A 15,709-nucleotide genomic window follows, 5' to 3' on the forward strand; every position below is an offset into this window, starting at 1 on the left:
TGTTGAACTCACACTGAATTAACAAAAGTTAATCCAAGGTTTTCCTATTACCTTTGAGAGTTGTCATTAATAGTTCTATATTTCCATATTGAAATGCTTTCTAATACCCAGAAAACAAAACGGCACATTAATCATTTACCAAAATACACATTAAAACCTTAATGTAAAAGGCTAATTTTACTAGACTTTTTCTCAGACTATTACAGGAATCATTGGTTTTAGCAGTGATAATTTTTGAAATATACAAGTGAATTACCACAAAGTTCAATTTAATGACATATAAACTTCTCTTGGATTAAACAATTACTATTCTTCTTATCTCATCAATATACATTAAAAATTTACCTAATATAGTATTTTGAGAATGGAATGAAAGACAAAAAAGTACATACCTCTTAGTGAAGGGATTAAAACATTGAGAGGACATCCCTTTCTATTTCATCCTATGTAAAATTCACACAAGGGTTGGACACCCTGTAGAGTTCTGAAACTCATAACCACCAATCAAGTTAATGCAATCACTAAAAATCATAACATTGATACTAGTCCATTCAACTAGTATCAAATATTCTGAAAATATTAGACTTTCCAAAAATATACACAATTTAGGGGAAAAAAGTTTTAAATGTGACAGTTATAGCCATTATTATTTTTTAAATGAGAATTAAGGTAGAAAGGAACTTTTAAATTACTTTATTGAGATCAATTAAAAAATCAAAAAATTTATCAAAAATCAAAATCAGGTCTATACTGTTCTTAATTCAATTTATAACCAACAGCATGGATTATCTATACAGGATGTAGAAATGCCTCTCAAAAATCCCAAATATAATGGGCACCAAATATTAGGATCAGGAAATTAGCAGAGACCCCACAGATACATTATATATAATGTTTTAAGAGTGACACCAGAGTTGTTCTTTATCATCACAGTCATCAACATTTAACTGAGCTGTATATTTACTACAGATTATCTCTGTTTCTGAAAACAGTTACCAAGTTTGTTTTATACTGCCAAAACATTAAAGACCACACACTATTAATTGTTTTTCTCAGGTCCTGATGAATGATCTTTAAATCCAATTTTTCCAATGGATATAATCTATACTGCCACAACTCAGTTTCTTCAAATTAATTTTAATTATTAGAAGGTGCTACTTAATAAAGGTAGGATGACAGTTATTCACATAAATTATTAGCTCTGAAGAAGCATATTTAAAGATATGAGATTGATTATTTCTGTGATTCCAAATACTAGAGGAAAAAACAGAGGCAGCACTAAAGCTATTCTGTCACTTCATATAGGAATGGTACAAAAATTAGAAGAAACTAAATTTATTTTCTTTAAAAAAAAAAAAAAAGTTTGTAGTACCGAGGACCGGACCCAGAGACTCCCACATGCCAGGCTAGCACTCTAAACACTGAGCTATGTCCATGGATGGTCCTTTTAAAAAAATTATTTTGAGAATGGGTCTTGCTAAGTTACCCAGGTTGGCCTTCAATTTATAATCCTCTTGTCTCAGCCTCCAAAGTAACTGGGATTACAGGTGTGTACCAATGCACCTAATCTCCAAATTCCATTTTATAAATTTCTTACCTACTCTACTATCAAAAAGTAAGATATAGAGTCACAAAGTAAATATAAAAATCTCCCTTCATCATTATGACCCAATCAAATTCAAATTTGTATTCAGGTCACAAATTCTCTATATTTGAATAGTTCAGGAAAAAAATTTAAAATGGAAACAAAAAATAACGAGTTTTTCTAAAGTTCTGGTTTTAAGTTGTGAGTCAGGTGAAAGTAAACCAAAATGAATTGCAAAAATAACATTCCCTTGAGAGCTGTGCTCTACAGGATCATGGAAACCTGACCACAGTCCAGTCCCTTCTAACCTCCTCCTATAATAACATCTACACACCTATACATGCAAACACACTTGTGCATACACACACATCAATAACTTATATAAAGCCAATAAACACAAATTGAGAAGAGGACTTTCCTCTATTTTCTTCTGAATTTCTCATTAGCAATAATCTTCTTCAAAAGATATACCTTTTGAGATTTCAACAGCTTAAGGGACTTAAACATACACCAGTGACAACTCAAGCTTTGTATCAAATGGTCTTAGTTAGTTTTTATGTGATTTTTAATAGCTTTCCTTAAGATGATTTCTTTGTATGATAGAACTTTTTTTCTGCCTGGCTAACCAATTTTATTAACCATCACAGAATTTCCTACCTCAAGGACTTACTTGGGATACAAATTGAATAAGGGTAAATATAAAAATATAGGAAATTTTTCCTTCCTGATACATAAAATTCATGAATTGCATAAAGATTTCTGTTTTTTTCATTTACAAATATATAAATTTATTAGAAAAACACATCTACTAAATTTGGTATATTTTCATTTTAAAGATGTATCATCTTCATTGCAAAGAGAAAAAGAAAGCAGAGTATTTTTCTCAAAAGCTATTTCTAATTAGAGAAATAGGTGGTGTTAACTGATTTACTAGCATTTTTACTATGAATAGGGTTATTTGTATTACTAATGAACCAAAACAAAACACAAGGGAAAAAAGTAATTTTAGCATGTTTGGTCTAAGTTGTCTTTCAAAGTATACTTTTTCAGGGTTAAAAGGTTAAAACATCATTCCTAGGATACATCCTTAGTTTTGAGATTATGCAAAGACACTTTGTATAAATCCCAGCACATGTTACCCAATTAAAGGATCATCATCATCTTCTTGTAGCTGAAGTCGGGAAAACGGATGGGGTACAGACAGTCTGTTCTGCATGATTATTATGAGGCATGTTAGAGTGGTTAATGCTAAGAGTGCACCAATAACAATTCCAATGGCTTCTGGGAGATTAATGCACCACTGGTCAACCAACAAGCACTTGGTATGACTAAAGGTTCCATTATTGGGATGTGGTTTTAATCCCAGGATGTGACACATCATTGGATAAATATCCACAATATTAATGGTGCTATACTTGTAGCCTTTGTGAAATGCAGGGCCGTGGGCAGCTAGGAACGGATGCATACTGGGCAAAGAATTATCATAACCATGGTCACCTACTGAAAAAGAACAAAATGATGTTAGTAAATATAATCAGTCATCTTATTATAAAAAAAAAACTCACTTCTAGTGTAAATATACTTCTTGATAGCCTAATTCTCTTCTATTAAGATTCTGGTTAGTTGAACCAGACAGGAGCCAGAATTAAAAATTTGTATTTTCAACTCAACCGTGTCCCCTATTTCACACACACACCCCTTAGCCCATTGCACCATGGCCTCAGACTTTAACACTACTTCTCAACCTAATGTACTTACCTTTTAGTACTAGTCCCACTTACTTAACCTCTCAATCTCCAGCTCTTTTTGTAAAAACTCACTTAAAAACAGCACCATTGATAAAAAAAAAAAGTGTGGTCAGGCTGAATAGGGCAGAAGACCAATGAATAGAAAAGTTAATTTGCAGCCTTACTCATCTCAATTGCTCCTGGAATTAAGAAATAGGATGACATAATGTACTGGCTTACTAAGAGTTAATAAATGCTTGAAAACAGGATGGTAAGATAGGTGAGAATTTTACAAGAGGGATTCTTGTATCAAATGTAAAATGCAACAAGATTTACTCCAACTTGTAATTCCAGTAAAAGTCTGACTCAAAGAAAAACAGGGAATGGTCCCTAATGGAACTCCAATACCAAATTCACAAGTGTTAACTTTGTTTTAACAAATATTGTCTTTTAATGTACATAAGTTACATTTAATAAATTCCCACTTTCAAATCAAGTATAGATGACTAAATGATACGTATCAATGTATGTTACATTATTAATTGTAAATTTAGAATATTTCAAAATAATGAATTTGATCAATATGACAAAAAGCAAAATATAGACATAGATAGATGTTACGATTTTAATAATATTAAAATCTGCCTACATATGTAATAGAAAAAAGAATAGGAGAGGAAAACTCCTACAATTAATATTTGTCTATATCTGTATGGAGGGATTATGGATAGTTTTGTTCTCTTTCCTATATTTTCCAAGTTTAAAATAATGAGTTTATAAAATAGCATAAATATAAATACACAGACCCCACTGACTCCAAGTCCGTGTTGTCCTTGCCTGATTCTCCTAGATTGCTATACATCAGAGATCTGATAAAACTGGCCCTCCACTTGTTTGTGTGAACCATGTTTCACTGCAGCACACCACTTCAATTGCTACATATTATTTGTAGCTGCTTTTGCATGATAAAAGCAGAGTTGAGTGGCTCAGACAGAGACCAATCAATGGTTCACAAAGCCTAATATATTTACAATCTGGCACTTTATAAAAAAAAAAATGTTTACTGACCCCTGCAATGGAGTATAATTTTTTTACTCTTTTTTTTACAGATTATTTTTTAAAGTATTAAAATTGAACATAAAATATGGACAAATGAACTTCAGTTGCAGCATGACCTAAAACTCACTCCTACATATTCTCTGTTTAAGGAGAGATTTTGATACACCTGTTTACTTGGTGGGTTTTTCTGTTTGTTTACTTTCTGATTCTTGTCTAGTATTCTAAATAGCTTATTATATTCAAGGAAATTATATCATCACTGGGGAAAGACTCAGGGTTATGAAAAGGTCTTCAATTCACACTATTAAAAGGAATTTGAGGGCTGGGATTGTGGCCAGCAGTACAGCGCTTGTCTAGCACGCGCGAGACCCGGGTTTGATTCTCAGCACCACATAAAAATAAAGGCATTGTGTATTATGTTATGTCCATCTACAAAAAAAAAAAATTCTCTCTCTCTCTTAAAAAAAAAGGAATTTGAAATAGCTAATCTCTCTCCTTTAAATTTGTTTCTTTAGCTTCCCTTCTTTTTTCTATAAATCAAGAGAACTATCTTGAAAATTGCTGACAGTAACTATACTTTTGATTTTTATTTTTAAGTAAATTGTGGGCTGGGGATATAGCTCCATTGGTAGAGTGCTTGCCTAGCATGCATAAGGTGCTGGGTTCAATCTCCAGAGCCATGGGGAAAAAAAAGGCAAATCTACAGCTTCATCCTTCTAATTGAAAAGTGAAATTATGGTTATTGTAAATTACTATTGAATGAAAACCTGACCATCATCTAATAGGAAAATGAACTAATAATACTGTGTGAATATATCTAAATCAAAGTACCCTTTTAACAGAACAGTGTCACAATGTGTGATATATTCCTAGGATACAACAGAAATACCCTAAATACTTACATTTTGATGATGATTTATTTAGTACAATTGTCCAGCCTTCATCAGCAACCAAAATAATTGGCTGAATTCGATCATTATGTTGGTAATAATATCTGTTAGGAATGTCTTTTTTGAGATAAACATTCATGTGAGGGCTACAGTTTTTCAGTTTCTCATAAACCTCTGTTATACCTATAAAAAAGAAATAGCAAAGGAAAAAAGTCATGGTTACCTGATAAGGAAAAAAATGTCTAACTAGATTAGCTGGAATTAGATTCTGGACAATGTCATCTATTAAATAACTGAATTATTAAAACAACAGAGCAGAATTATGTAACACTGTTGAGGATGAATGGACACACACACATACACACACACCCCTTTATCAAGCATTTACATACTCTTCTTCGTTTTGTGGATAATCCACAAAATGATTATCCACCTTTATAGAAAGAAACAATATTTATGTGGAGATTCCCAAGTAAACATAAGTTATGTATTACTACCAATTACTAATTTTATGATAAGTAGAATAAAGATATATCTCACACTAAAATCCAAGATTTCTTTAAAAACAAAAATATCCTTTTTCCCCCAGTGTGAATAATTTTAAAATAAATAAAAAGAAGAATCCAATCTCTCAAAACTTGTAAATTAGGAAGGAAAAAAAAATCCTACTCTATTTAGTATTCTGAGTATAATGCTGAACTACAAAAAGCCAGCATTTCATTTTTTAATACAACTCTCCCTCCTCAACCAAATGCTCCACTCAAATAATAGTATCCCTCAGCTAAAAGTCTACTTACTTATTTTGGGGAGCACTGCAGCAACTGGGCTCAAATCTATAAGACTGTAGTTTGAACGATCGATGCAGAGATCCAAGTTTATCCATCTGTTCTCAGAACACTGAGTCATCCCATGATCACTTGTAATAATCACATTAAGATTTTCCCACAATCCTAACATCTTGAGCTTTTGGACTAGGTAACCAATGAGGTCATCTATTTCTTTCAATACCCTGCGCATGTTTTCTTTATCTTCTGGTCCATATTTGTGTCCACTTGCATCTGGTTCTTCCCAATAGAGTGTTGCAAAGGTGACTGGTGGGTTCGAATTGCTGAGCCATGTCGTAATGTTATTTACTCTCTCCTCAAATGACACTGACATGCTATAATTCATAAAATAGGAAGGTGTGGTATTGTGAATGAGTACATCAGTACCAGGCCACATAGCAGCAGCACTCGATCTGTTTTCCTGAAGCTGATTAGTCACCCAAATAGGTACTGCCTCATTCCACCAAAAAGGATCCTTGTCATTAGAATCAGAAAAATGTTTTTTTGTGACTGCATCATACATGGAATTGGCTACAATGCCATGGCTTTCCTCATATAAGCCTGTCACAATGCTATAGTGGTTTGGAAATGTTTTTGTGATAAAAACATTTTTAACATGTTCTACCAAGACACCTTCTTTGATAAAATTCTGGAGATGAGGAAATTCATAGTTCTGCAGATAGTCAGCTCTAAAGCCATCAAAAGACACCAGCAGTAACTTGGGTGGCAAACTATATGAAGAGTTACCTCTACAACCAGTCATAAGTCCAGAAAACAAAAGTATTACTAATAACTTCATAATGAACACGTTGAAGGACAGCAATCAGGGTTCCTAAAATATAAAAACACAAATCATATGTAGTAATGCTATTTGATTTGGATTACGATTCATAAGTTCAACCAATAGGTGATGAGAATCAATATTCATATACCTTTTATATGCCAGCTTCACCTATATCAACTTAAAAATTACAAAATGTCATTTAAGGTTAATTTACTAAAGCTAAAGTTGGAAAAAAATTAAAATTGCCTTTACTTCTCCAATTTCCCATTATACATGTCCTGCTTCAGCCTTCACGCTGTGAAGGTAAGATGGGTCATTCTCTCCCCCCCCAGTAAACACTTGTGCTTGACAGCCCTGTTCTCTGTAGCAGTAGAAATTATTCTAAAGGCTTAACAGAAAGCGTAAAAATAAAAGCAATTCTTTTGTACAAAATACAAACAATATCAAGATTTCATTAGCTCCAGAGAAACATATTATTTTTCTAGTTTACCGAACAGTATCCTATAGTTCAATTCACAGAAATAACTAGTGGAAATTCTACCATTTTGGCTCACTGACCATTCTTATTAAAAAATACTGGCTTAAAAAAGGAGATTAAGAAATAAATGCTATTTAAGAAAAATATCTCCACTCAGTCTGTACTATCCCAATATTTACATGAAGTTGACTAACAAAGAACAAAGTCTACAGGGACTAACTTCTGAAGAAATTCAACAGCTGCTGAAATCAATTTCATCATCACATCCCTCTTAAACTTCCACTTTACTGTGGAAGACTTAACTATTTGTTATTTTTGAAAATAATTCATTGATATCAAAAACTCCTTTCATCTAATAAATATCCTTGCCTTCATTCTCCACCTTCTTTAGTCTCTAAGAAAATAGGATACATGGTTTAAGCAGAAAGATTTGCTTTAGATGGACAGGATACACCTTCCATCGTCAGGACAGAAGGAGCAAAAGCTAAGGGTGAAGGGAGTTGCCCTCTCTGCATTGCTGGAAATAGGGTCAATTATTGAAAGAGAGTAAGGTGGAAAAAGGTTCAGAGATTTGAGGACTACAGAAAATGTATGAAATGGTCAATGTGGAGAATGGGAGAGAAAACGAAGAAAGAGTAATATTGGTGGGTAATGCTAATAGCTGGTATCATGGATTTTCATAAGTGACATTGTTTTCCCTATCAACTCAGTGGCCCTGGCACAGGCATGAGCAAAAGGCAGCTGATCCAACCCAAGCTTCAGATTCTGGCTGAAACTGAAAGATGATTAGGCTGAAGATGTTGACTAAAGAATAGCTGAAGCCAGTAGGGTGGCACATATCTGTAATCTCAGGGACTTAAGAGGTTGAGATAGGAGGATCCCAAGTTCAACTTCAGCAACATAGCAAGACCCTAAGCAACATGGAAAGATCCTGTCTTAAAAAGAAGAAAAAAAAAGAGTGGCTGAAATTCAAGTTGCAGCATCTAGGCTGAAACTTGAGATATGCAGGAAGTAGAGAGGTTTTTGAACTAAAGATTCTGATGGAGTCAAAGAACAGATGTCTTAGGAATAACTTTCCATGAAAGTTGCAAAGATGCAAGATTGTGGTCAGAATGAGATATACAGTTCATTATTTCAGAGTAAGAAACCCTTGGGTCTGGCTACAGGAGCATGCAGCTTTAATAGCAGCAAGCTAACTAATAATGATTATTAAGTTCACAAGCCATTCATTGTGTACTCTTCTTTCTACAAACTAGACTGCAATTTCTTGAATGCAGAGACTTTCATCTTTCTTTCAAAGACACTACCAGGATGATCTGTATCCTGGTAGTCATTCAAATACTTAGGGATTGAAGCTGTGATTCCCTGAAAACCAATGACTTAAAGTTCTGGAATCAAAAGGTACAAAATCATATTTGTGAAGGTCTTTTGTCTGGAAGATCCTCTACCATATCAATATGAGATAGGTGGCAATCTGAATGTGGTACTTTGGACATCTGTTGCTGATGCCATCAAAGAAACCAGAAACAGTGCAGAATAACAAAATCAAACTACCTTTTAATAGGACAGAGTGACAATTCTAATGAGTAATAGATGAAGCACACTCCTACAGATACAGCCCCCATTGTACTGTGCCAGCAATTCCAGCTATCAAGAATCCATATATGTAGAACTTCCGTTTTCATTCAGTGTTTTGTGTTGTACTCTACCATAGAGTTTATGCATAACTCAACTCCTCTCTCAGAGGAGAATATTGTTCAGTCAGACAACACTATTATGTGAGCTGGTGCTGTAGGTTCCAGAAATTTGAGAACTTACGTCAAAGACACAAGATCTCCATGAAGTCTTGGATTCTGTAGATTCCTAGTTACTCTGAGTACAGGTACTTCCTGATACTCAAATATTTGTCCAATAAGAGTAAATTAAAATAGCAAAGATATGACACAGTATCTTTTCAAGGACAAAAGATAAATATACTTTTTAAAAAATGCATTATTTACAACCTGGCTTTATCCCTAAGTAATCATTCTATATTCCCAACCAATCCACTGCACAAACTATTCTGCTGAAATGTACAATCAGATATATATCAGAAGGAATGCATTCTCTACACTTCTAAATTTTTCCACTTCATTAGTGGAAATAACTTCACCATTCTCTCAGGCACACAGATATCTGAGTACCCTGTCAACCAGTCTAGTCAATCCTTACTTTTTATATCATCTAGTACAAGACTGTAGCAAGAATCACTGAAGAGAGCTGTTAAAAGTGCAGATGTCCAATCTACACTTAGAAAATTATGATTCAGTCAGTCTAGAGTTCAGGCCAAAAATCTGCACTTTTAACAGCTACCCACTCTTTCCTGTCTCCACTGCTGCTGTACTCCTTAAAGTCCTCAATACCTCTGTCTGTGGCTCTTCTGTCTTCTAACTCACCTTCTTACCTTAATCATCTTCCCCCTTGTCACCCAACATCTGCTGCCAACTTAATCTTCACAATATTTCACTTAAAAAAAAGTTCAAAGGATACTGAAGTCCAAACTCCTCCCATACCTAGGTCAAACATGCTTGTAAATTACTGTGAAATGGGTACTGAAATAACTACCAACCTTACCTCTCATCCATTATACTGCACTGTATTACAAAGACATGTAAAAGATAATTGTTACTTATCTTGGTAACTTGTAAGTGACCTGTAACCACTCTTCAGTAATAGTTTGTGCTTCCAGAACATTTTTAAGTTATTTTCTACACATGAAGCCTTGCTCAGACACTCTTTTAGATAATTTTTAAACAATCATTCAACAAATATCAAATATAACTAATTCTTTTTTTTAAAGAGAGAGAGAATTTTTTAATATTTATTTTTTAGTTTTCGGTGGACACAACATCTTTATTTTATTTTTATGTGGTGCTGAGGATCGCCAGGCGAGTGCATTACCGCTTGAATCACATCCCCAGCCCCCAAAATATAACTAATTCTTGAATGCAAATATATAAATATATACATATGCCATTTAAAATACATAATACTCAAAACAGGGGTACAAATAATCAAAATAATCAGGCTGTCATCTTGGAAAGATAGATAGGATTTATACTTAAATCAACTTTGTTTTACAACACCAAGACTTCTTTACAACACTGTTTGAGCTTCAACACAATAAAGTTTTATTTTTTAAAAACTAAGCCCTAGAGGAATGACTACAAATGGAATATCAGAGTATGTCCAAAATTTTTCCAATACAGTTACCTCTAAGAGTAGAGGGGTGCCACATCAATTCAGTAAATGGTATAAGGACAACTGCATATCCACATGCAAAAGAATGAATTTGGAGAATCCATCTTCTGCTGCATACAAAAATTAACTCAAAATTGACCATGAACCTAAGGTTAAGAACTAAAGTTGTAATGCTCTTAGGGGAAAATATAGGAATGAATCTTTATAATCTTGGATTAAGCAAAACCTTCTTAGATACCACACCAAAAGCACAAATAACAACAAAAGAACTGGACTTCATCAAAATTAAGTTTTGTGCTTCAAAGGATCATCTAGCAAGTGAAAGACAACCCACAGAATTGGAAGAAAATAGTTGCAAATCATATGTCTGGTAAGAGATTTGTACCTAGAATATATATAATAAAACTTATAACTCACTAACATAAAGTTAAATAATCCAATTTAAAAATGAGCATAGGAACTAAAAAGATATTTATCCAAAGAAGATACAGATAACAAACACATAAAAAGATGCTTAACATATTAGTCATTAAAGAAATGCAAATTAAAAAATCACACTGAGATACAACATCCACTAGGATGGTTAAATAGAAAAGATTAGTAACAAGTATTGGAGAGTATATAGAGAAATCTGCATTTTCATAAACTGCTAGTGGGAATGTAAAATGGTACAGCCACCCTGAAAAAATAAAAACATCCAGGCAATTCTTCAAAGAGGTTAAAGAATTACCATAAGACCCAACAATTCTAATATCAGCTATTTACCCAGGAGAAATGAAAACATATATCCACACAAAAACTTGCAAAGGTTCACGGCAGGATCATCATCAGAGTCAAGAAGTGGAAACTATTCCACCAAAAACTAAATAAAATGTGGTACACCCACATAATACGATATCTGGCAATAAAAAGGAATGAAGTACTAAAATGTGCTACAACTTGGATAAACCATGAAACATTAGGGTAAGTGAAACAGGCAGTCACAAAAGATCACCTATTACATGATTCCATTTAACTGAAATGCCTAGAACATGCAAATCTATAGAGAAGAAAGTATACCAGTAATTACCTAGGGCTAGACACTGGGAGAGAATGGGGAGCAAACGCTAGTGGGTATGAGGCTTTTTGGGGAGGTGATGAAAATGTTTTAAAATTGATTGTAGTGATGGTTGAATAATTCCATAAAGTTGCACACTTTAAATGAGCAAACTGAATGGCACCTGACTTATACCCCAATAAAAGTATTACATTTTTAAAAGTAGAGGGAAGTGAAATTATATTCTTAAATGCCCCACCACAGAACAGGAAATATCTTTTGTCATCTCATTTTTACCACAAAAAGCATGTGAACTGTGTATCCCATAATACAGATTTTTTTCTTAGCTATAGTTGGACACAATTCTTTTATTTTATTTTTTATTTTTATGTGGTGCTGAGGATCAAACCCAGCGCCTTGTATGTGGTAGGCGAGCGCTCTACCACTGAGCCACAACCTCAGCCCCCATAATACAGATTTGAGTGCTTAAATGTGAAAATACTGTACACCACTTCCCATATTCAAAACACCACCACAGTAAAAATCCTGTGTTTGTCCTTCTAAAAATACAAATCAAAATCCTTCCCCTAATCTTGAGTATAAAGGATGCTCAAAGAATTCTGGCTATTAACTCTAGGGTTCAGTAATCTCTCAGCACACACTGCTTGGACCCAAATGTGCCTGTCCTTATCATTAAGCTCAGTAACATGGACAAAGCAAAAAGACTATAGACTCTGAAGTCAGAAAGATCCCAGAATAATGAGCTTAGTAGACGGGTAATCTTTTTCAAATCTATTTTCTTTCAGTTTCAGTTTCCTTGTGTTTAAAATTGGGAATGCAGAAAAGTTACAGAACAGGCCCTCAAAATTAGTTTCTATTATCTACTCTAGTTACAAAGCTGTTATGTTAGGAAATGAATAATTTAGGTTAATCTCTCTTTAAATATGATAAAGTTGAAGTCCAGCAATTAGTAGCTTTATTGTGCTTTTACTAATTTCATGTTCTCAATAACTGTACAAGTCTAGTAGTAGCAAGTTAACAAATCCAGTAATATGCTCCAAACTGTTAACACAGCTTTACCTGCCTAGATTTATGTCTACCACATTCTGTTTCATTCTAACAGCAAATGTTAAGCTATAAGCAAATCACCAGTGAGAAGTTCTCAAGTAATTTTTTGGGGTGGGTGGGAGGAGGACCAGGACTTGAACTCAGGGAACACTCGACTACTGAGTCATAATCCCAGCTCTCTTTTGTATTTTATTTAGAGAAAGGGTCTCACTGAGTTGCTTAGCACCTTGCTTTTGCTGAGGCTGGCTTTGAACTCCACATCCTCCTGCCTCAGCCTCCCTAGCTGCTCAAGTAATTTTTAAGGAACGAAATTGTTACATTATAAATGACTGGGAGAAACTGTTATTTTTCATGACAAAATAAATAAATTTATATATATATATATATATATATATATATATATATATATATATATATATATATAATCAAAAGGAAAGGAAAAAAGAAGACCTATTTGCCCTATATCCCAACAGCAACTGGAAGTTCCTACAATGTGATATCCCAATTCAGGGGACTCCTACCTCCTCTGGGATGACTTTCTTGCCTGGATGGAAGGCCTGTCAGTCAACTCTCACTGGCATTCTTAGCCCTTGTGAAGTTGGGAAAGGATATCTGTCACCATGACCAGACCACCTGCCCTGCCGTACAATGAAACACCTATCAGCTTTAAAACAGCATTATTGTCTGTCGCAACACACAACTAAACCAGTCAGAGTCACTCCAGATGAACTGGGCTGGCATGAAATAATCACACAGAGACAGAGAAATACCTTTTTCTTTGGGTTCTGTGATGGCTTCTCTGATGCAGCTCTCACAAAGGAGGCAAGTCAGGCAAGAAAAAGAGAGCATGCCTCGAACCCAGGGTTTTATTGGGGGAGGCTGTTCCATGGAATAGTCTATCCCAAAAAGAGCAAAGGGGTAGGATTACCAAGGAACAGGTTAAGTGTAACTTAACTCCACAGATGACTGCCTACTCCTGGAGCCACACCTCATTATCCAAGCAGAGGTAAAGTTCAAGTTTTGCGGGGTGCAATAATTGTTCTGAACCCCCGGTGCACCAGGACTTTAAAACCTCTGCATCCAAGGCAGCTCCCAACAATTGTCTGTGTAGATAATATCAATGACTACCTTTAGATTATCTCTTCCCATATCTTTCACCCCGCCACACACACATTTTTTTTTTTTTTTTAATTTTGAGATAGTGTCTGGCTAAGTTGCTGAGGCTGGCTTTGAACTTGTGATCCTCCTGCCTCAGCCTCCCCAACCATAGGCATGCACCACCATGCCCAGCTATTATAAGTTAATTCATTAACAGTCTGAGGAAAAACTATAACAACTCCCTAAAAAACTTTCTCAGTCTTAAAAATCTAGGATTCTAAGTTATTCTCCAATTTTCTAGCATGCAAAATTTTCTACCATATTCAAATCAGTAACACTCATCTGACTTCTGACATTGCAAAATACCACTCTGAATGTACTCTTTGTTTTCATCAAAATTTCTTCCAAATTATATTTTGCAACTTGTGTAAGGTAGGAGAGAGAAGATGAGGGAGAGGGATAAAGGGGAAGGAAGGAGAGAATGAGTGTTTGCAAGCTCATTTCTGTAAAATAGACTGAAACAATCTCTGGGGAGTGGAGAGTGGGGAGAAAAACCATAATACAGAAATAGGCAGCTGATGTCCTACAGTATTTGTCAAGTCTTTACCCTTCTGGAGTCAGACCTCATGTAAACCTGCTTGTCATTAGTTGTACAATCCTGGACAGGTCCCTTCACTTCTCCGAGTCTGACTTTCCTCATCTGTAAAATAGGCCGCTATTATCTCAAGAAGTTGTAGCGTTGTTTGTAAAGTACTTAACACAGTACTCGGCCCATAAAAAGCACTTAAATGGTATCTTTTTACTGTCTGGTTTGCTTGTTTTCTAGAAAACTAAGTTTTAAACACAATTAAATAATCATAGGTAGTACCTAAACCTAATATGCAGACAGACGCACGTCCCTGGATAGTGTTCCCTTAAAAGCAAACGCCTTCCGTCCCCGAGCGCTGCACCTGGCCACCCCGCCCCGTCGCCCTCCACTTTCATCCCCGACCCAGCCTCGCCCCTTCCACTGCAGTTCAGCCAACTTCCCTCCCCGCACCCCAAGCACTACAGCTCCTCTTCCCCGATTCCGCGTCCACCTGCTGAGTTTTCTTTCCTCTTCCCTCACCGCTCCCCGCCTGCCTCTCGGCCCACTAGTTCCCTCCCTGCCTCTAGGGGTTCTTCGCCTAGCCCCCGCCGGCGTCCGGGAGTGCGTGTGCGCGTGCGTGCGTGTGGTCTCGATCGCGAGCGAGGAAAGAGTCTCGCCAGCTTTATTTTCAACCCCACTAGCCGACTCGGGAGGGAGCGAGTGGCATTTCCCACAGGACGCCAGGAGGACGAAGCTCAGACTCACCCGTCGCCGCCGCAGCTCCGCCGCTTCTTGCCACCGCACGGAACTCGGCGCTAGCGGAACCCGGCACTGGCGGAATCCGGTACTCGTGGGTACTTGCTAGCGACAGGAACCGCGAGGGAGAGGGGCGAGGCCGAGCTCTTCCTGAGACGCCTGCGCAGTAGCGGGCGGCCGCACCGCAGTTAACAGCCCGGACTGCCCCAGATCCGCGCTGCTGCCGGCGCAAGAGTGCGCAGCTGTCCTGCGAGCGACTGCGAACAAGCTTAGCGCTAGCTGGCCCCGCGGCGGAGTCCGAGACATTTTCTTGGATTGGATGCCGGAGCTAGTGTTCATTGTAACTCCCTTTCTGATTGGTTAGATTCACGTAGCACCTGGAGACAGGTGTTTTGATGGAGTTGAACCCGACCTAGGAGAACAGGTTTGTTCCTCTCTCCCACTTCGCGCTTTCCTTATCATCCTAACGAGTGCCTGAAAGTCCTTTGGCAGTTGCCAAATCCACCGCTTACCATTCCCCTAGTTACTCTGATCTGACTCTTTAGGTGGCCACAGGGAATATGGCTTTGGCTGTACCACACAGTTCTGCACAGGTA

At 36.3% G+C, this 15,709-nt stretch overlaps 1 protein-coding gene across 4 annotated transcripts; it reads right to left on the minus strand.

The window, feature by feature from the left end:
* Positions 1 to 933: 933 nt before the first annotated feature.
* On the minus strand, positions 934 to 15,277 carry Enpp4 (ectonucleotide pyrophosphatase/phosphodiesterase 4). 4 transcript variants are annotated; one of them, XM_027950507.2, is made up of 4 exons: positions 15,123 to 15,277; positions 6,059 to 6,917; positions 5,274 to 5,444; positions 934 to 3,085 (listed from the first exon to the last, which is right to left on the minus strand). In XM_027950507.2, the coding sequence occupies exons 2-4, from the start codon at positions 6,882 to 6,884 to the stop codon at positions 2,721 to 2,723; spliced, it is 1,362 nt and encodes a 453-aa protein (XP_027806308.2). In that variant the 5' UTR covers positions 6,885 to 6,917; positions 15,123 to 15,277; the 3' UTR covers positions 934 to 2,720. The 4 variants fall into 4 exon arrangements, with proteins under 4 accessions (XP_027806308.2, XP_071469445.1, XP_071469443.1 ...); XM_071613344.1 differs by having other exon boundaries at positions 6,059 to 6,420; positions 15,123 to 15,273; XM_071613342.1 differs by lacking the exon at positions 15,123 to 15,277 and adding an exon at positions 14,869 to 14,893.
* Positions 15,278 to 15,709: the final 432 nt, after the last annotated feature.

This window comes from Marmota flaviventris, chromosome 6 (genome assembly GCF_047511675.1).
Source record: "Marmota flaviventris isolate mMarFla1 chromosome 6, mMarFla1.hap1, whole genome shotgun sequence".
NCBI lineage: Eukaryota > Metazoa > Chordata > Mammalia > Rodentia > Sciuridae > Marmota > Marmota flaviventris.

Bases quoted from the DNA above. Each gene is read 5' to 3' on its own strand.
- Enpp4 (XM_027950507.2), bottom strand. From the start codon at position 6,884: ATGAAGTTATTAGTAATACTTTTGTTTTCTGGACTTATGACTGGTTGT. The intron at 5,445-6,058 runs GTAAGTAGACTT...TCTTTTTTATAG, and splicing joins TGCAGTGCTCCCCAAAATAA to GTATAACAGAGGTTTATGAG. The intron at 3,086-5,273 runs GTAAGTATTTAG...GTTCTTTTTCAG, and splicing joins AAATAAATCATCATCAAAAT to TAGGTGACCATGGTTATGAT.